The sequence below is a fragment of the Cygnus atratus genome, chromosome 7, assembly GCF_013377495.2.
Source record: "Cygnus atratus isolate AKBS03 ecotype Queensland, Australia chromosome 7, CAtr_DNAZoo_HiC_assembly, whole genome shotgun sequence".
Classification (NCBI taxonomy): Eukaryota; Metazoa; Chordata; class Aves; order Anseriformes; family Anatidae; genus Cygnus; species Cygnus atratus.
In genome coordinates, this window is record NC_066368.1 from 18,237,247 (window position 1) to 18,258,258 (window position 21,012).

A 21,012-nucleotide genomic window follows, 5' to 3' on the forward strand; every position below is an offset into this window, starting at 1 on the left:
TCCAGAGTTCCTCTAGCCCAACACCTCTGCTCAAGCAGGGTCACCTAGAGCATGTTACACAGGATGGCATCTAAGTGGGTTTTGAATATCTCCAAAGGAGACTCCCCAGCCTCTCTGGGCAGCCTGTTCCAGTGCTCTGTCACCCAAACCGTAAAGTTCTTCCTCGTATGATGATGAAACCTCCTGTGGTTCAATTTATACCCATTACTCCTTGTCCTATCACTGGCCACCACTGAGAAGAGTTTGGCCCCATCCACTTTACATTGTCCCCTCAGGTATTTATAGAGGTTGATAAGATCCCCTCTCAACCTCCCCTTCCCTAGGCTAAACAGGCCGAGCTCACTTAATCTTTCCTCATAGGACAGATGCCTCTCTGATCATCTCCTCTGAAACATTAAAATGGTGACCTTGCTCCAGCCACTGGCTGCGCGCTTAGTTCTGTGGTTTTGTGGACCAGAGATACTCTGTAATGACTGTAGCTATTGGCTGTGTTGTTGCAGTGTGATACAGCCTGCTTCTAAAGATTCAGTGTCACTCTTGGCCCGTTCTGAGGTGCTACTTATAATCGCTGGGGTTAGTGATGTAGTGAAAGCATCTTGGTCGGATGATGTGGTAGCGAAGCCCTGTATTGGCCCAACGCAGAGAGGAAGCTGATGCAGCAGTGTAGAAGTGCGAAAGTGGTGTTTACAAACACTGCTTCTTCCCGTGCTGTCCTGCAAGGCTGCTGCTGGGTGGTGTTACTCAAAACGAATCAGGGAGTTCTGGCACATGGTGTGCAAATTGTAATTGGATAATCGGGCCTGCAGAGCCATAAATGATAATGTATATTAAAAAAGAAAAAAAAAAAGGAGAGGAAAAAAAAAGAGAATTGAAACTCCTGGAGGTGATAGGAGAGTCAGTAGTAGGACTGTTGGAATGGAGGATGTGGATGATCGAACCCAGGTGAGATCCAGGGCTGCAGCTCTGTTTAACAAAAGATCCCTCAGTTGGAGCATCTCTGGAGCCTCTCTTTCTCTGAAGTCTCTGTGCATGTGGGGTTAATGGAACAAAACCAAGGAGAAACGGAAACTTTTTAAAAGTCATTTGTCCCTCTAGCAGTTGTCCTCTGGAGGGGGGTGAATACGGAAAACTGGGAATAGTCCCTTCCTGACACTCCAGAGGAAAGCCAAAATAAATGTGCATCCTTTCTCTTGCAATTCAGCTTCTTGACACAACCCTAGATCCACGCTTTTGTTTAACAGGCCCAGTTTGGTGACGTCAATGCATTCTTCACAGCTGGAAAAAAAATATCATTTTTCAAACAAACCGAGCATTTCCTTAGACTGGAAAAGCAAATTGGCTGGCTGCCTGGTGGCTCTCACAGCCAATCACCATAACCTTACCATAAATGTAGATGTATTTCTATCTTAGGGTTGATTATTGACTTTATTTTAGCCATGGGACTGTCCTGTCCCAGTCCTCTGTGTGTGTGCTCTACTAGTGTGTGCTGAGATCCTGAAAGCTGCACAATCTAGCAAATATTTTGCACATAACACTGGCTTACTTAAAATTTAACTTTGTGACTTGATATATTGTAAATGCATCTCTGAAATGTCTTGCAGAGCTCTGTCTTTGTCCAGAACTTGCAGCACACAGCTTAGCTTCAGTGGCTTGCTGGTAGGCTTTTTTCTTTTATTTCAGGTTAGCTACTCTTCATTGTTTTTTGAGGATGGTATTACTATAGTAAGATAATACTAGTATAATTAATATAGTAAGATAATAAACTCAGTGTAAAGCAAATGCTAACAATCAAATGTGTAACAGATGAATTTTAAAAGCTCTTGCGATAATGTGTGAGAGAGGCTAGATGTTCTCCAGAGGAGAGTGAGGAACTGTTTAAACTTTTTCCCTTCAGGCACTCCTAGGGCATAACGCGGCTGTTTTAGTCTGTGAGTTGCGTTAGGTTCCTGCAACTGTGAGTTAAATCCAAGGCTGAATTCCAGTAGTGAGGATGAGAAGAAAATCTGCAGAGAAATGTCTGAAGTTTAAAGGTAAACAGGAGTTGAAGGAAGTCTTTAGTTTTGCTTTTTAACCACTGCTCTGAAGATGGAAGTAACAAGCGTACCAGATGGCTTTATTTCAGATGTTGAGTAAGTGACATCCAAACAGTCACCCTTCAGAGAAGAACATTTTCATAATATTTTTAGAGTTAACTAAAACAGATTTTAGTAAAGGTGATGGTGGGGAGGAGAAACTAAAGGAAACATTTTGAAAGATCTTAGCATACTGTAGTTGATCTGTTGAAACTGTAACTGATACTATGCCTTTTGGGATTTAGGACTACCAGTCTGCTTTGTTCTGGCATGCTCCTGTTTCTGGATGTGAGATTAGCACACTGAGATAAAGCAATGCCTTGTGGCTGAGACTCCCAACTCTCTTGTGTTTTTGATATCGCTTAACCTTTGAAAATCTTTTTTTCTGGGGGGGAGGGACGGCTTTTTCCCTCCCACTAACGTCTCAGATGCAATTTGGCATCCTCTGCAACATCAAACAATCTTCAGAGCAAGAACAGGATGCAGTGATCTCACTCTGAGTGTGTGTCTCCTGGCACTTCTGTGTGCTCTATTAGCAGGGGTTGTGCTTCAGGTAGATGATCAAGAGCAAAATTTCAGTAGAGAGGCGTTGTTGTGGTAAGAGCAAGGTTTGGAGGTGGTGGGGTTGTCACTGTTCCCTGCCTTCACCCACTTCTAGCACACATCTGTGCCAACAGACCAGAGGCCTGGGTAGATCGTGCAGCTACAGGAGTGAGTCATATCTCCTCTGCTCAGCTGCACAGCCCGCTGCAGAGTCAAGCTCTTATGAGCATGAAGCAAATGAAACGAGTACGTGGTACAGACAGATTTATACTTCTGTGAGAAAGCAGTTGGTTGTTGCCTGTCGGTGGTTCTCATCAGCAATTAAATGCTGGGCTTAGAAATCTGTCTGTCTCCAGGGTTGGTCATAACAAGAAGGGGTACACTAACGTTTGCTTCTAACGAATCAGCCCGTTAAGTTCCCAGATAAGATGTTAGAGATACTTACTTTTTCAGCTGAATCATTTCTCTCACATACTTCTTTGAAGCCAAACATTTCAGAAGTGGCGTTCTTTCCACACACCGTGGTAGCTGCCTCCCTCCTGCTGTCAGCCCGTGTCTTGTGCAGGAGTGGATGGACGGGGCCTGCCAGGAGGGCAATGAGCAGCAGGGCGGGTGTTTCTGTGCCCTGGGGGTGGGCAGGAGAGCTGTGTCAGTGCAGGCCACAGGCCCCTCAAGCGTCTCCCCCAGGTTTAGGGTGCTCTGAACCCCCTCTGGTCGTGGCCTGCTGAGAGGAAGACGGTTCCTCAGTGCTGTGTGAGAAATGAAGAGGGACTCGTATCCCTCTGCTGTAACAGTGTGAGGAAGTTGCCTTACCTTTTTGAGGCAGAGGCTTAGGACCGGGTGCTCAGCTCTCATTGAGTCGCTTTGATGAGCCATACATGAGATCAGTGGTAATTCTGCCGTTGTCTCGAGTGAAGCTAAGATCTCACTGCACGTGCACAAAGCGAATGGAAAGACACATTATGCCAGTAACTAGGGACTTCCCTCCCTCGGCAGGGCAGGGCAGGGCTGGCTGCCAGCCCCTTCTCCGTCAGCCCCGCTAAGGAGCAGCCTGCTCTGCCTGGTACCTCACGCCCAGGGAGTCCCCGCTCGGGGCCGTGAGGGCCTTTTGCCATGTGGAGCTTGTTCTTTGCTCTCCCAGCTACCATCCCGTTGTTCCTGAGTGACCTGGTCCAAAACCCCACGTGTTGTTTTCTTTTCGGAGGGCCCACCTGGAAAACAGGATCTGGCAAAAAGGTCTGCAGAAGAATAACTTTGAATTATTAAAATCAGGCTAATAGGAAAGGTTGGGCCCTCATGGAAATGGCAGCTTGTATTGTAAGTAGAGAAACAGAAAACAGGTATTAAGTGCTTTTTCCAAATGTGATTTTCCCTCATCCCCCTCTCCCACAGCCCGTTGTTCTGAGAAGGCCAGGCTGTTTGTAGTGTAAGTGGTGCTGAGTTTTTAATGCTGCCACTACTATACCAACGCTGTTTATACACAATTCAGAAAGGAGAATGTGTTTGTGCTGTAGACCTGCTAATTACATAATTTTCTCTTTTTATTAAGCAATGTGTTCATGCTGTGTAATTCAGACTAACTAGAGTGCAGAGGAAAGATTTATATTATGTTGAAGAGGTATGAGCATTTGACCTTGTAAGTGAATTCCTAGAGAAGGCTAAGTACAATGCCGTAAGTGACAGGCTCCAATTAGGATGCTGAGAGACACGTGTGTAGTTCTGGTATCCTCCTGTGAACACTGTCCAGGCATTTCCAAGATGCCTGGGCAACAGTGTTTTGCAGCAATGAAAGGAGTTGCTAAATCTATTCAAGAAATTACTAGTGAGGAGCTGAAAGAAAGAAATATGGGAAGGACCTAAAGGAGTGACAATGTGGTAGAGACCATGATTCTGAGACAGCGGCTTAAAAAAGCTTGTCTTTTATTTAGCGCTGTTGCTGACTCACAGGAAGAACGGAACATGAACCAGCAGGCTTTAGCATTTTCTGCTTGTAAGTACTTGGGATATTTGTGAAGTCCTGAAAGCCTCAGTGTAATCTGGCAGGTATCAGCCTTCCATCTATGGAATGCAGACCTGTGTGCAGCCAGAGCTGTATCTGTACCAGTGTATGCACAATATATGTGTACAGGCAGTACAGAACAGTGTCCGTCATCTTACGCTGGTTGAGAAATGGATCAGAAAGCAGTTGAGGTCAGAGAAGATTCCAGCTGGGACCTGGGCAGAATATACCCAAGTCCTCTCAGTGTTTATCCCCCATGAGGCCAGTGGCTGTCTTGCAGTTGATTCCAGTGAACAGCAACTGGCCTTGACATGGGTTGGAGTGAATGAAAACTTTGTAGAATTCTTTTTTCTTTTCTTTTCTTTTTTTTTTTTCTTTTCCTGAAGGGCAGTTATATTTGTTTCAGAAATGTGTGTCCAAGTCTCTCTTATAATCATAAAAGGAAACCAGCAAAATATTCTTTGGTCTGATAGAGAATTTGTGTAAATAGTTAAAGGTGGACATGTAACAACACATTTAGTGGGAGAGGGGAAAAAAGAACGTTTGGCTGGTAGATGCTGGCATGTTTTCAAAAAACAAATGACATTAATAAACAAAAATAGCATGTTATATTTTACTTTCCCATGGTTGTCATGACTGTCTGCAAGAAAGAGGAAGAAGAACCTACCTTAATAAGAACCTACCGTAAATAAGATGCATCTGCAAAACAGAGGTGAAAACTTGCCTATCTCAGTCTGTTTGTGAGGAGAGTCCCTCTTGGAGAGAGGTTTGTAAACTGTATGTGCTAGCGCATGAACAAGAGTTTTTTATAACCAGTTCCTCCTGGTTAAGTGACCAACCATCTTTGCCCGTCAGTCTTCTGGAGCACTGCAGTAGATTACAGGAGGCTCTTGCAGGCCCAAGCAGAAGCCAGGACATCTGCAGGGAGGCGTGACAGAGGCAGGCTGACGCTGCACTGTGGGCAGAGGAGAGCACCGGTGCAGTCCTGTCCTTCCTGCGACCTGCGGTGAGTTAGGCACCACTTTGCCAGGTGTGTTTGTCTGCACCTTGTTTTCATCAACCAAAGTGACACTCAGCAAAAATGCTATAGATGGGAGAGGGAATACTTCTGCACAGGTCAGATACTAAAGATTCTTCTCAAGGCTTCATGTTATAGACAGCTTTCTGCAGGGGTGGACTCTGTTTTCTTCTAGATCTAAAATGTAGATTGTGGCTAATAGTAAATACACTCGCACACACTTTGTTTAACTGTAATTGTTATGTTACTGATCAGATCACTGATAAAGGTATTAAAGGTCAGAGCCAATGGTGAGGGGAGAAAGTCCCACAGAATCACACCCACTCAGCAGTGACATCCCTGCACTGGTGTGTTGTGAGACTTCACCCAGACAGTTTTCATGCTATTCTGCATATGTCAGTTCTGAATTAGCCTTAGATTCATTGTTTTGGAAAGTTAAAGGCTTTAGGAGGAACCTTTTACAACTAAGTTTATAATATTTCTCTAAAAAATGTTTGATGAGAGGTCATTTTCATAAAACCATATTAATCAACATCTATTATATTGTCTCTTTTTTATTATTTGAATTCTGTGTCGGTCATTGTGACAGTTTGACTTAGAGTGCTGTGTTCATCTGAGAAGTTTGTAAAAGCTACTCTTTCCAGTTACAGCTTGAAATTTTTGATGAACTGTATTTCTTCCTGTTTACTGAAATCCCCTTAAGCACTTTTAAGGGCTAATGAGAATGACTGTTAATTGCTCTGGACACAATTCAGCCAGTTCTCTAGGAATGTAATGATGGATATGGGCTATCCAAACCCTCTGCACTTCATGTGCCTAACTTTCCTGCTTGCTCTTTTACCATCCTCCTGCAATGGAGTTGAAATAGAAAGTCCCAGACTGCATTGCAATCCTTTGGACTCACATGGCCCTTTTCTGGTGCAGAAAATGCACATGTATTAAATATGTTTGCATTTGCTGCATTATTTTTTACAATTCTGTATAACAGCATATATTTCTCTGTAATTCCAGAAGTACAGTTCTTTTTTCATCTAGGATATTTTAAAAAGTATGTGTTTACTTTAGTCCTGCAGGTCATAGATTTCCCCTTGTAGTTTTTGTATGTTCTTTTTTTTTTTTAATTTTTATTTTTTGCCATTTAATGCTCATTCCTTCATTGTATTACAGTGTTTCTCATTTAAGTTTAAAAAAAAAAAAAAGAGTACAGCTGTGCTCTCAGGAGTTGTTTGTTTTTCAGTTGTGCTGAGTGGCTGATAGAGAAGACAAATTACAGCAGGGATGTCTGCTTGTCCTGTCCAGCAGTGCCACCTAACTGTGCTGAGTGCGCCCAACCCAGGAGCCAGGAGGAAGGGGCTGGAAGCTGTGGCTGGCCCATCTGGAGAGGTATGTACCCACTTGGTAAAATTAGGGTTGAGAGGCACTCCACAGTTAGTCGTCATCCAGAGCCTACATGCACAGAAGCTGTGCACTGGTCAGAAAAAGTGAAATTCTGACAACTACAGAAAATTGTTAAATTCAGGAGTGGATGAAATTGCCCTCTGTAGGTCCTTTTCCTTGGCGTTTGCTGGAGGGTCAGCTTGACCAGCTGATACAGGCACTGAAGCTTGTGAAACTGTGATATGACTAGGCATGCAATGAGTAAGTAATAGCCTCATGAAACCTGCTTCCAGCATATGTTTTTGATGGGAACTAGCTGGTTTCTCATAATGTGCAAGCTCATCTTGAAACTTTTCTAATTTTGGCAAGATAATTATGGAGCTTCTCTTCAACACAGCCCTTTCCAAAAGTGTGGTGGGGACTTGGTCTCCTTATTGCTGCCAGTGTGGGAATACATTGATTAGGAAGCTCAGAAGTCATTGTGAAAGGAAGAGTGGAGGAAGAACCCGTCTTCTGCCAGCCCCCATACACACGCTCTGCAGGTCTATGTTCCTTATAGTGGTTGTTTTTCACAGTAATAGAGAAAGAAAATTTCCTTTGCATTTGGACAAATTTAGATAGCATGTTACCAGAGTGGTTCTGATTAACAGTCTGGGGGAATCCATTCTCTCATAGCTCTTAGGAAACTTGCCAGCATAACATTATCATGTAGCCTCGTATACAATGTCAGTTAGAGCAGATAACTCTTCATGAACTGTGAACTAGCTACTGAGAAGCTGCTGCCTTAACACACAGCAGGGCCAAGCTCAGCCTTGGCTAGTAGCCTGAGTACTTATCCAGGATCTCTGGTGGATTTGCAGCTCTTGGTATAAAGACTGTTGCTTGGACTGTGCTTCTGATATATTTGATGTTTTCTTTCTAATATGGGGCATGTCCACACCAGCTGGAGTGTGAGCTATGGATGGTGCCTTGCAGATGAAATTTAGAGCTTATTTCCACAGAAAATCATGGAGGACAACCTAACACCAAAACTGTGTGTTTAAATTAGGCAAATTTATGCAGAAAAATTGTCTGCATCTATTACACATGAAGATATAGGTACAAACTCCTGTCTCAAGACATTCTTATGCTGCATATAAGCAGGCCGGAAGGGTAAAGAAGAAAATCATTGCTGTAGATATCCCCTTTCTATCCTAAGCTTCTGCTATCAGGAAACCTCAGAGACAGGATACTGGGCTAGATGGATATCAGCCCGACCCAGCAGGGCTTATTCTTATGTTCTATTTATTTACCAAAGAAGGTCGAGGAGGGAACTATTAGCTCGTTTTTACTTTGAGTATGTTCCTTTGATTTTGAATGAGGGGAAACTTTACCTAACGTTATCACAGAGAAAGATGCTTTGTTAAGAGGATGAATGAAGGTTATGAATTAAAATGCTTCATCACCCCACCCAGGAGGCAAACAGTGTATCCTTTGGCTCTTGAACAGCACTGGCAAAACTATTTTCCAAACTTTGCAGGTTGAAAACTCCTGCATTTGAGTAGCTGTCTTGAGAATGATTAGAGACATTTTGTCTTAAGACGATAGAGCCTGGCAATGATAGAGCAAGCTAGTCTATACGTCTGACAGCTTATGGTTGATCTGACACTTTACAGATGCACACTGCATGACAGCTGCAATGAATCAGGTTATCTGAAGGACTTTCTGCTCCCTAAAGCTTATTTATTCCTGCCTTTCTCAAAAGGGCAGGGGGAGGGGGAGAAGTGTAAAGCCTATCAATGAAGTAGAGGAGAGGGCCTGAAGCCAGACAAACCAAAACATTTAGAGATTCTGCTAACGCTGAGAAGATGAAAGGAATCGCCAAATAAAAGGGAGCAGAGACATATTTAGCAGAGCCTCATTCCTAAGCAGCCAATTGGATCTAAGCAGGAAGGTCTCCATGCACATCTGAGAAGTTGTTTTCCCTTATAAAGTAATGGCTTGTAATGTTATGAGTAAAGGGGTTACTTTATTCCCAGTTTTCTATAGCAGTTGGGATAAGACTGCAACTTCAGTCCTCCTTTACCAAAAAAGTATGACATCTACAAGCTAGTGCGTGGCCTCAGAGCCTGCATTCTTCAGGACAGCCGTAGCCTGTTTCCTAGGCGTGGTAGCTATACAGCTCCTGCTGGTATGGAGTCTCAAGTACATTTGCTATTCATACAACAATTTGCATAAGTTACTGAAAAATGAAGAGCTTGACTTAAGAAACATGCAGCTCTGAGTTTCCATTGGTACCTTAAAAGATGCTTGAAGTCACTGAGGAAGCTCCCAAGGTACATGGGAACTTGCTAGTATCACTGTAAAGAGAACAAGGGAAAGTATATGAAAGAAAGAAGCAGAATTACTTTTCCCAGTTGTTTTCGTTTCTCTGATCATATGCTGGACATGCTCATGTGATGTAGGCTGCAAAAGGGCAAACATTTGAGTGGATAAGTGGCAAGATCTTGGGGGAACTTGAAGAGAAAACATACACGTTTCGGCTATGGGTGCAATGAAAGAGCTACAACCTTGGGGTGTACACACCCTGGGCAAATTGCACTGTGGTGGTTTCTATACAAATGAGCAGGGTAAGTACTGAAAGGTAGGCAGCAGGAAGTGGCCTCCAGAGGGGAAATTAAGCTCCTTTCAAGAATGGTATTTTGTTTTTTGTCTTATGAAAATAGTTGCATTTTTGGGCTAAGCTGGTGTGTGTGTGTAGCCATAGAGAAAGGTTCAGAGATTTGATCCTCAGCATTTAGGTTTGGTTGTCAGAAGACTTGTTCTGTTCCGTTCTCTTTATGTTCTTATCCCCGTCTCATGCCATGTACATTCCTCCCCTTTATCTCACCACTCTTGCAGTAACCTATGTTGCTGAGAAGAAAGGCATAAACTACTAATGTTATTTTTTCCCATGTGTTTTTATTTAGCAATATCTATATGATCGTATCTTGAGTAATGGAATCACTCAAAAGTAATACTTATTTTCTATAATGCCCTTCAAGATGGACTGACCTCATTTCCTTGCATAGTTCACCTGTTTGCCTTCCTTCCTTCCTGCCCCGGGACCTTCCATAGCGTAACACCCTAGAGACAAGCTGCCTGCTGAGCACTGACTCGCGATTGTGTGCTGAAGGCATGGTTGTGCAGCATCTTTAGAGCTTTGCTGTGCTGTTCCTGTGTACCCACCACTACTGGTAAGTCAGTCTCTGGGCTTACTTACCCCTTCCAATCTGCACAATCCTATCTCTAGCAGATATCCTGCATATGGTAGATCCCTCCAAACACCTGCATGTCTTCCTTCTTGTCATATCAACAGCTGCCTCTTCCGAGAGAACCTGTGTCTGCTGTGTCCTTCACAAACACCCTGAAAGCTGGGATTCCCCAAACTTTGATGCCTGTGACATGCAAGGTATTTCAAAATGATGCGCACTCCCCACCCATATAACCACTCCTCATTGCAGCCATTGCCACTGCCAGTACCAGGGTATGCACCAAGCTAAGTTTCTGGGACTATGATGTTTAACAGAGAGAAGAAGCTGTCTGTGGTATCTGCTAGACACTGCCCCCTATGATATCCACGGAGGTGTCATAGGAAACTGTTGCCTGTATTTGTAGCTATGCTGGGGTGCTGTGTGAATTGCTTGGCAGCCCTACTGAAGGGGTGTTTACTTGGCTTTGAAATCTCATAAGTGCTGTATCCACTAGAGCATCATCGCCAGTAAGATTTTTTTCGGTGAGTGAACCTTTCTTCATTCAGGTGAGGAGTTTCAGTTCTTCTGGATCTTTGTCCCAGTCTAGATATTTCCAAGGAGTAGCAATAGCTTCTGCTTCTGAAAACCTTGGACTATGCTTCCTCCAGTCTAGGGGGTAATTGGTGCTTGTATCAAAATCAGACATGATGCTGCAGTGAAGGGTTTTGCTGTGTGAAATTCTCCTTTCCATCGACGACCTGATTTTGCTGATCTCTTATGGTTCTACAAAAGGTACATAATTTCTGTCAGCTATGTCTTTGAGTGTTTGAAAAGAAAGTATTTCTTTTCAGCTGTTCTTTGAGGGTCAGTTGGAGATGTGCCAGTAAGTATCTGCTTATATCCTCTGTTGTGGATGGCTTACCTTGGTAGTTTGTGGGACTTTTTTATTTTTTGGTTATTTTTTTAAATATCTCTTATCTTTTGCCCAAATGCTAGAAGTGGAAATTACAAATAGCTTTTGCATGGCTCATGATCCAACACTTGTTAGCTTCTGTTTCTGACCCTCAAAGCAATTACATTCCTTAAAAGTTCCTTTCCTTAAAAGTTAAATTCCTTTTGGTTTTCAATCCATAATTCTTCCTGACTGCTATCTTTACATGTTGCCTAATCCTCAGACTTCTGCACCGGACAAACTCCCTCTGTGGTTGTAGGGGGGATCTCTGGCATTAAGACTACTCAATTAGGCAGCACTCTGTAAGCAAACACATGACGCTGCTCCCTTTTGTAACAAGACTCACAAAGCAACGATCTCTCTTGGATTCTCACGTCTTTCTTGGCTCGTGTGCATAGACCAGTTGTGAGTTTGTAATTGTCTAGTGATGGAGTTTAGAGATGCTGAATTCTGTAATTTAATGACTGCATATTATTGACTATGAAAGGGCTGCTCCACGAAAGTCAGCCTGTCTAGAGACCAGCTGGCTGCAGCTGTAAAACTCCTGTCGTGCTCTGAAAATAACTTGTACAGTGAGAACCCTAGCTTTAGTCGCTAAAAATATGTTCAGCAGCAAAGCTAGCTGGAGGTTATACAATTCAACAACTTCATTTTAAGCATTTTGAGATGTGAGTTTACAGCTGTCCAGACTTGTGGCCATCACTGGAGTAACACCAGGATGAAGCTGGCCCACGGTTCCTAGGACTTTGAAGATAAGCTGACAGAGAAAGAAAATTGATTCTCAACCATCACAAGCCAATCATAGTCTTTCAACAGAACATTTACACAACCTTCAAAGACTGCTGTGAACCCTACACAACAGCAGGTACTTGTTTTCAGTACCTCTAAGTGTATGGGCAACATTTAGCATGCAGGCAAAATGCTAACCTTTTAAGGAGAATTTGTAGCAAAATTCAGCAGCTTGCTGGAAATATTCTCATTGGTTTTGTCAAAATCTTTAATGAAAGCAAAGTGTCTTCTTATAAACACCTTCCCTATTATAAATGACTGCTCTTCCAGATTTTTACTCTGCCTCTTGGATGTTCCTGTCGAGGCCTGGACCTCTTTTGTCTGAACACATGCTCTTCCTGCAAGAGGGTGCCTGTCATGGACACGCTTTGTCTCACTGTGTTAGCCACTCTCCTGAAGTTTTAAAGTGTTTATCTTACACAGCTGAAAGTCTCCTCCTGTTTCATGAGCTCTACATTGGAATGCAGTGGAAGAGACCCAGGGCCTGTGGCCACCCAGATTAGAGGTTTTTGTAATAAGGTCCCTATATGGTTTTGTTAGAGACTTCAGCTCTGTCTCTGTCTGTCTCTGCTCCTTGTTTGGGAGGCTGGTGGGAGGAGAAGAGCTGAAGGGGCTATATAATCTCTGTGCTTTCAGATACACAGAGCACCATCCCAGGGCCGCTATCCCCAGCCAAGCACTGTCAGGGTAAGTGGCACTGAACCAATAGTGTGATTTACGGTTTTGTGGAGGACTTTAATTAAGTAATGTCAGATGGAAGTGATTCAGGAGGATGTACTGCTGTACTGCAGTTTGCTTATGCATTACTTAGTAGAATTGAATTGATAAAATGCTTGTAGTATCTACACTGAGTTGTCTTCATTTTATGGCACTTCTGAAAGGGAACTAAACCTGATGATTTTGCTGATTCCACTAATGCTCCAGAAACTGTATAAAGGCACAGGCTGTGTAGTGGTGCAGCTGGAATGATAGCTGTTTTTGTATTCCAGTGAACCTGTGCCCTTGGGCTGTTGGTGTTGGACACAACAGATTCTTGAGGGGGTGAATTTGCCCACTGTATAGTAGGGTTTCTCAGCAGGTTTGCCTCAGTGCTCTTAACTCAGCTTAGGGTGACACGAGTGGTTTGGAGAGCTAAGACTGTAAGAAGAGCTGGAAGCATGCAAAATACCAGTATCTAAAAGGATGCAATGAGGATGCGTGTGTACGTCCCTGTCTCTTTGTATGTGAAACTAATGCTCTGCTAAATGCCGAACATGAAGGAACAGGTTACACACAGTGTTCCTTGTGAGGCTGGAGCTCTCTTAATAGCATGCTGTGGAGACTGGTGAAGTGATTGGTTATCTTTAGATGTAAAGCAGGTAGAAGTAAGAGGCTAAATACTGTGTTAATTGCTCAGGAGAGTATTTTCCTTTATTCCCGTGCTTTATGTCATGGTGCTGAGTGACATTTGCTGCTGTAGGGTTTTACTACTGCATGCCTCGGCAATCCTGAGCTGTAACGCACTGCTTGGCAGCAGAGAATCCTGGCTGAATGATTCAGCTTTGATTTTTCAACTTTTTGTGCTTTATTACTAAATATGGTTTTCATTTAGAGTCCACTGAGCTCAGAAATGTAGCCTTTCCTGCCCCCTTCTTTCCCCTCCCCCAAGTGATTTTTGGCATTGCATTCCCTGCATTGGTTTGAGCAAACCCCCTGACCCCTAGCTCTGTTCCAAAAACAGACGGTTGAAAAGCCTGCTTCCTAATTAGGAAATGGTTTGTCTAAACCACTCTGTTCATTCACGTTAGATAACAATTGTGCCCCATTGAGTAAATGTTTCAATATAAAGAGCCTGTTTTCCCAAGAGTAAATTTAATAAATGCAAAAAATGCAACCTACTTTTCTTTCTTGGGAATAATGATAAAATATCTGGAGCACGTCAAGTTGGGATTTCCCTGTCCTTTTCTTCTTCTACACCCATGCATCCTACAGAAGCAGCACTACAGCCATGTCTCGTGGCTGGAACGGGACAGAGGGTCTGAAGTGAAGGATGGGCAGAGGCTGTCCCTGCGTGTTCCACCTGGGGTACAGGCTGAGCGGTGTTGTGCACGCCCTTGCTCATCAGCCATGGCTCTCGCTGACCCTGTTGCCACTTTGTCCTCCACTTCCAGTATTCCTGTGGCAGAAGGTTTTAGGGACTGCGTGAAGAGCCAGCTGGGTTGGTGGATGACAGCTGTCTCCTTTAGCTCTTAACACATTGCAATTTGTTGAACTCTGCAGGGAAGCCCGGGCTCCCAGGTAGTCAGATGATTCCCTACCACACAATAAATTGTGGGCAAATAGTTCTTGCGAGTGCTGGTATTCAGGGCTTGTTTATATAACTGACTTCAATACAAACCCTTCAAAGCATTTTTATTACCCATGTTATCTTCCTGTTGCCTGAGGAGGAAAACAATTTCTGTTTTACTGAAACAGGGAGCCAGTATAAATTACTCTGTCACTCTACAAATGCATGTTATTAGCTGGCTTGAAATTATGATAGAACATATGCTATGGTCAGTTTTCAAAACACACACTGTCCCTGACTTCATTTTAAAGTTGGGATTTTTTTTTTTTTTGTCTGAGTAACTAGAACGCAGTGGGTTAGTGTCTGTATCACTGTATAATGTCTGCATCATGTACCGCTGGTACATGACTAGCAGGTAAAATGCTAAGTCTTTGGGAACTCTAAGACTGAATGGTGATGGCTAAAGTGCTCTTACCTCTGTTAGCTTTCCACATGCATCAGTTTTGTCAAGACGATAGAAAAGCAGGGGATGTTGTGCTGACTCTGATGCAGAGGGATCTTTGTTTTTGCAGCTGTCAGTCCAGCAGTCTTTTTTATCTCCCACTCACCCCCCAGCAGTGGATTTCTCTGACCAAATTTAGATAAACATTTGCTGTCCCAGAGCTGTAATGATCCATCTCTCCATGCAGCAGGACTGGAATTCTCCTCCGGAATCCCTTGAATACTGTCTGGTGCATACAGTATTTCTGTGTGATGGTTTCTTTCATAAAGTTCTGTCTTCAAGACTGGTTCTCTGAGGTTTGTTACATTTTTTTTTTCCTAATTCTTTTCCTGCTGTTTTTATAGGGCTGTTCCTGTCTGAAGGTCCTGAGGACATTGACATAGAAGATGTGTGAGGAAGAGGACAGCACGGCCCTTGTTTGTGACAATGGGTCAGGGCTCTGTAAAGCCGGCTTTGCTGGAGATGATGCTCCGAGAGCAGTTTTCCCCTCCATCGTGGGTCGTCCCAGGCACCAGGTGATGAACTGCTTTAGTTATTCCACTCTTGGATTGTAGAAGGTTTTGCTGCCCCATCCCCAGCTCTCTACCCAGAGCCACCTTTTCCTGTGTCTGGGGCAAACAGAGCCCTGGGAGGTCAGTGTAACACAGTACTCCCTCCCAGGCAGAAGTCCAGCAGTGCAGCCACGTGAGTCAAAGCAGCATCTAGTCTTGTTAGAGGAATCCTTTTAATTTTTTTCACTTCCTCCTATGCTCTCTTCTTCCTGTCCCTTGATTTTGGATCACCCAGAGAACTTGATGAGTAAAGATAGCTTAAAAGCAAACAAGCCCAATAGAGAAGCATCTGTAATTTTTGACTGCCTTAAAAGCTGGTGATAGATGATGTATGGAGAGCTAAATGAGGAAGGAGAAGATTTCAGTCAGCTGCCTATCAGCCTTCCTGACTTTATTCATTTAGCTTTATAGGCATAAATGGGCCTAGGCTTGAGTTTCTTTAGCTTCAGGTTTCACATTTGAGTGTTTCCAAGACACAACTTGTTTTGGAAGCCAAGGTTTGGAGCATGTAATGACTAAGTTCGGATAAGAGTATTATGTAGTCAAAGCATCCTAGGATATACTGTTTGTTGGTTGTTGGTTGGTTGGTTCTTTTGACCGTATTTCTAACTTAATACATAGATACTACTATATATCTAGAGTAGTTTCCAGTTTCTGGTCCGAGGACCACTGCTACAGGATCCACAAAAATACCTGAAAGTGTAAACTGTACTCGTAGATTTAAATGGTTTATATCTCTAATGGCAATATTTTAGTCTAAAAAAAAAGTTAAAAATAATCATAATAAATTTAAGCTTTGGAAAATGTTAAGTGCGTATTGCTGCATCTTGGCCCTTAGATGGCACAATATCGCTTTCCGCTTTAACTCCACTTTATTATACTTTAACAGGCAGGTCATCCCTAAACAATGAACATTAAAAATTGCCTATTGTTCTACTTCATCTTGATGAATTTAATATTGTACTTATTTTTTTGAGTATATAATTTAACATGGTAAAAAAATTGTTCTTGAGTGCTGTTTGCTTTTACTGTAGTGGAAAGATGAACTCCAGAGGTTTAAGCTAGCTAAACATTTCATTTTGGAAATTAAAGAGCAATGAGTAATTTTCCAATAATTAGTATTCTTAAAGTATTTTGTTACTAGTATCACTGACAACTGGATTTATATCAGCCAATGTTCTTACTAGAGGTGTTTGTGACACCTCTCCTTGAGGAACTAACTCCACTTGTGTTATTTTATAGGGTGTGATGGTTGGTATGGGTCAAAAAGACAGCTACGTAGGTGACGAGGCCCAAAGCAAAAGAGGAATCCTGACCTTGAAATACCCCATAGAGCATGGCATCATTACAAACTGGGATGACATGGAGAAGGTATTTCAGCATTGAAATGATGTGTATCACTGTTAAAAACCACTTGAATGAAATGTTTACAGATTACTCAATAAATTTTAGAGATGAAAGTGTCATGCTATCAAGTGTGGTTTAATGAAAAGCTTGTTAACAGCAAGCTGGAATAAAGCCTATTCAGCTCTGTACCTTCTACTGTAAGAATATATTTATTTTCATTAACTAGTGTGTTCTTAGAAGAAGTCATATACCACTAGCACTGATATATTTAACCTGAGGATTGTGTGTTTCTTTTTCAAGTTACTTTGGTAACTCTATGAAGGCAATAAGAACAATTGCATGTGAAACATTACTCATCTATCTCTGAAATGCTGTAAGCAGAATGCTGGAGCATTATACCTGTCTGAAAGTGATTCTGAGCTGCTGGTTGATGGTATTTCTCTCTCCTTTGCCTTCTTCCATTGTCCTCAGATCTGGCATCATTCTTTCTACAATGAACTCCGTGTTGCACCGGAAGAACACCCTACTCTGCTGACCGAAGCACCATTGAATCCCAAAGCCAATCGAGAGAAAATGACCCAGGTAATCTCACTCTGAAGCTATGGAATAATTCCAAGTTTGTGAATTCAGCAGGATGTGAAATTCATCATTTCAGTTAGTCATGATAGCTTGACTTTCCAGTAGTGTGTATCTCTTAGTAATGGAAGATGGAAAGTGCAGTGTGACCATGTGTCAAATTTGTACATTATTGCATTTACTTTAAAAAGTCAACGTATCAGTTCTGAATATGAAAACCTCAGTCTGTTCAAGCTTACGTCACCTTCATCTTGTTATTTTTTTATTTTTTTTATTTTTTTTGTCTAGGCCTATCACAATATGTGCATGTATCTGTATCATACATAATAGATATAGGCCAGATACAGAGAAATGTCTTATGGATTTAGATGTGTTTTCTTTCCTTGTTATTACCAACTATCAATAAATATGAAAATCTTGTCTTTTCCCTCTCTTTCAGTGTATTGCTAAGCTCTCTACTGTTAAGCTGATTATTTTAATTTCATTTCAGATTATGTTTGAGACTTTCAACGTGCCAGCCATGTATGTAGCTATTCAAGCTGTTCTGTCCCTGTATGCTTCTGGACGTACCACAGGTAGGCCTCTGGGGATGGTGGCACAGGCATATGAAATAGATAAGCATTTTGGTGTGCAGCTGAGAATGAACTGTGCATGTTGCCTTCTCACAGGGATTGTGCTCGACTCTGGGGACGGTGTCACCCACAATGTGCCCATTTATGAAGGCTACGCTTTGCCGCACGCCATCATGCGTCTGGACCTGGCTGGCCGTGACCTGACTGACTACCTCATGAAAATCCTGACAGAACGTGGCTATTCCTTTGTGACCACTGGTAAGAACGTGCTGCTAAAACGAGGAGGGGAGTTATTTAATGTGCAATGCTTCTAGTGGCCTTAGAAGGGATAGCAGTGGTTCTGCAGTTGATTAATAGGAAGAAAGAATCCAACAGGAAAGGGGAGCAAGACTGGCAGAGGATTAGAGTAGAGTAATAAATAGGGAGGGTGTTGGAGGATGAAAGGGAACCACCTGTTGGCACATCTGGGCTCTTCCTGAGTACCATTCTAAACACAATCATCTCAACAGCGGAGCGTGAAATTGTCCGTGACATCAAGGAGAAGCTGTGTTATGTGGCCCTGGACTTTGAAAATGAGATGGCCACTGCTGCCTCTTCCTCCTCTCTGGAAAAAAGCTACGAACTTCCTGATGGTCAGGTGATCACCATCGGAAACGAACGCTTCCGCTGCCCAGAGACCCTCTTCCAGCCATCTTTCATTGGTAGGTTGAGTGATTGTTTGGCCTTGGTAAGCTGCACATAAATATCAAGTCCCTATTTTGTTTTGATTGTATCCCATTGCTAGCGCACTTAGATGTATACACAAGTGTGTCCCAGTGCCCATTATAAACTAATCTTTAAAACAGCACAATTAATACAGTGGGAGGAACTTTATGTCAAACAGTAAAGCAAAATACTTTCCCAAAATAAACCCTGAATGTGTATTCCTGGCTTTGGGCCCACACCATTTCGTATGTTATGGAGTTGGCTACTATGAATAGTATGGCTGCAGAGACATTTTTCTAAATAGCACGAGGGTTGTAGTTTGAATGTGCTTGCAGGGAGGGGTTAAAAAGACCAACAACGACAACAAAAAAACACTACTTTTATTTTTCCAAAAGACTGCTCCAAATCCCGAATCCACCACATCTGCAGAGCAAATCAACAGCCGTGAAGGCAGGCTTGCAACAAGGTCACATAAAAATCCAATGTAGTTTCTGCTAATTGGCAAATTTCAGCTCAGAAACTGATACAGTAGTTGCATACTTAGAGGTATTAGGACATATTTTGACTGTTCTGTCTCTGAGCTGTCTCAGTTTAAGAAAGGAAAAAAAAAAAAAGAAAACAAATGATTCCAGGACCATATAAGGAATTCTTAGGGCTTATGAGATTTCTGCAAAAGCCTTGTGGAGACTGTACTATTCTACTCCCCCGACTTTCTTTTTAAGGAGGCGTGTGTGTAAGCAGGGAAGGGCTGTACCCTCAAGGAACTCCAAAGTAAATAATTTAAACAGCTGCAGAAAGACTTTCCAGTTTCTGTAGCCCTGAAGACTGGTGTCTTCCAAAGAGACAGTGCAGTTCATGTTGTCTGTTCTGTACTAACAATTTAAAGTCCCTGTACGGAGTTGCTTCTTCAGTGTTCTGCTGTAACTTCCCTAGGCATGGAGTCTGCTGGCATTCATGAAACCACTTACAACAGCATCATGAAGTGTGACATAGACATCAGAAAGGATCTTTATGCCAACAATGTGCTGTCTGGAGGCACTACAATGTACCCAGGCATTGCAGACAGGATGCAAAAGGAAATAACTGCTCTGGCTCCCAGCACCATGAAGATCAAGGTATGGCACTATTACTTGTAGACTACTTTAGCTGGCATGTGCAACATCCTCAAAAACCTAATGAAAAACACCAACGCTACAAAATTCTTTTTCAGTCAAGTCTGTATGTTATAGTAAATAATCATTGCTTGGTAACTATAAGAATCACCCTGGTTGCTGGAAGAAAATCTCTCCTCTGACTTTCTTTCTCATGCTGAGTTCTGCAAACTGCCCTAACAGCATAAATTATAAATTTTCCTGGGGCTGTATCAAACTTCTTCAGCCCTTTTTGGTTAAGAGAAAGGGGAAGGAAGGAGAAATACTGGCTCTGCCCTCAGCCTACAATTCAGAAAAGAAGATTCTTACAAGCCAATCTTCTTTCTGCTGCCTCAAATCTCCCTTTCCTTGCTTTGCAAACATTTTGTCAGGTTTACCAATAAGAGTGGTCTATAGGTCACTCATTCTCCCAAGCCCTCCTTGGCTACCAGATTTCTATAACAACTTGTTATCTTTATGGCTTGCTGCAATGGCTAACTGGGATAGCAAGGGATGACACTAACGTATACATATACACTGTTTTCATTAATATCAAATATCACTGCTTTAGTACTTAATAAATTACATAACAAATTCACAGTTGGAAGTTGTGTTTAATGCTTTTATTTCTTAAACAGATCATTGCTCCTCCTGAACGTAAGTACTCCGTCTGGATTGGAGGCTCTATTCTTGCCTCCCTCTCTACTTTCCAGCAGATGTGGATCAGCAAACAGGAATATGATGAAGCTGGCCCATCCATTGTTCACCGCAAATGCTTTTAAATTGCTTTATCTTTATGTGTCTTTTTAGCGTATTACTGTGAATGTATTCAGGAAAATACATTCTTATAATTTCATTCCATAAATCCTTCATCATGACTGATTAATTGGATACTATGTATTTTTTGGAATAAATTTTAAATATGCAAATGAGATTGCTGCTCCTATTTTAAAAAGATGCATTTTTGGAGATACCATTACAGCTGGTGTGAAGCTCCATCTTGTGGTGTAAATTTGTTACCACACTATACTGGGCTTAATAGAAAAAGTAGTAAGTACCACTTGCTCAATGGTATCAGTGCTAGAAAACGCTTGACTATCAGGCAGCACCTTGTTGATGTTCAGCCTCAGTAAGCATTTCAGTCTGCAAGCAAAACTACTCTTGATTTTTCAAGCTCTGGGCAGCACCAAAGGAGCATAGTGTCTGTTTGATACCAGGATGAGCATGTGCATTCTGCTTTGCATCTGCTCTATCCAGAAATATTATCTCTCCACATCAATTAATTCACAGCTGTCATGCTAGAAGAAGTTCTCTCATTGTATGGCCCAGAGGTACAATGCTTTATACAGCAATTCCAGGTGACTTCTTTAAAGAAACAAAACCTGTTCTTTTAGAGCATAG

The 21,012-nt window shown here is 42.4% G+C and overlaps 3 protein-coding genes and 1 long non-coding RNA gene across 9 annotated transcripts in view; 2 read left to right on the forward strand and 2 right to left on the reverse strand.

Annotated features, from left to right (window-relative positions):
* The window catches only part of LOC118246182 (interferon-induced protein with tetratricopeptide repeats 5-like), a 348,670-nt gene that overhangs the window by 114,495 nt on the left and 213,163 nt on the right, over positions 1–21,012 (reverse strand). The gene's annotated exons all lie outside the window — the stretch shown is intronic.
* FAS (Fas cell surface death receptor) overlaps positions 1–21,012 on the reverse strand; it is a 250,540-nt gene that overhangs the window by 16,359 nt on the left and 213,169 nt on the right. The gene's annotated exons all lie outside the window — the stretch shown is intronic.
* Positions 1,486–12,156, forward strand: LOC126913363 (uncharacterized). Of its 5 annotated transcripts, none has more exons than XR_007708531.1 (7): positions 1,486–1,656; positions 5,262–5,380; positions 5,470–5,730; positions 6,870–7,015; positions 10,106–10,224; positions 10,347–10,439; positions 11,854–12,156. It is a non-coding gene; the product is annotated as an uncharacterized LOC126913363 (long non-coding RNA). The 5 variants fall into 5 exon arrangements; XR_007708532.1 differs by having other exon boundaries at positions 5,470–5,644; XR_007708533.1 differs by having other exon boundaries at positions 5,470–5,620.
* ACTA2 (actin alpha 2, smooth muscle) lies at positions 12,487–20,543 on the forward strand. Of its 2 annotated transcripts, XM_035537470.2 has the most exons (9): positions 12,488–12,649; positions 15,075–15,245; positions 16,524–16,652; positions 17,100–17,210; positions 17,695–17,779; positions 17,873–18,034; positions 18,286–18,477; positions 19,415–19,596; positions 20,250–20,543. In XM_035537470.2, the coding sequence occupies exons 2-9, from the start codon at positions 15,117–15,119 to the stop codon at positions 20,391–20,393; spliced, it is 1,134 nt and encodes a 377-aa protein (XP_035393363.1). In that variant the 5' UTR covers positions 12,488–12,649; positions 15,075–15,116; the 3' UTR covers positions 20,394–20,543. The 2 variants fall into 2 exon arrangements, with proteins under 2 accessions (XP_035393356.1, XP_035393363.1); XM_035537463.2 differs by having other exon boundaries at positions 12,487–12,649; positions 17,695–18,034.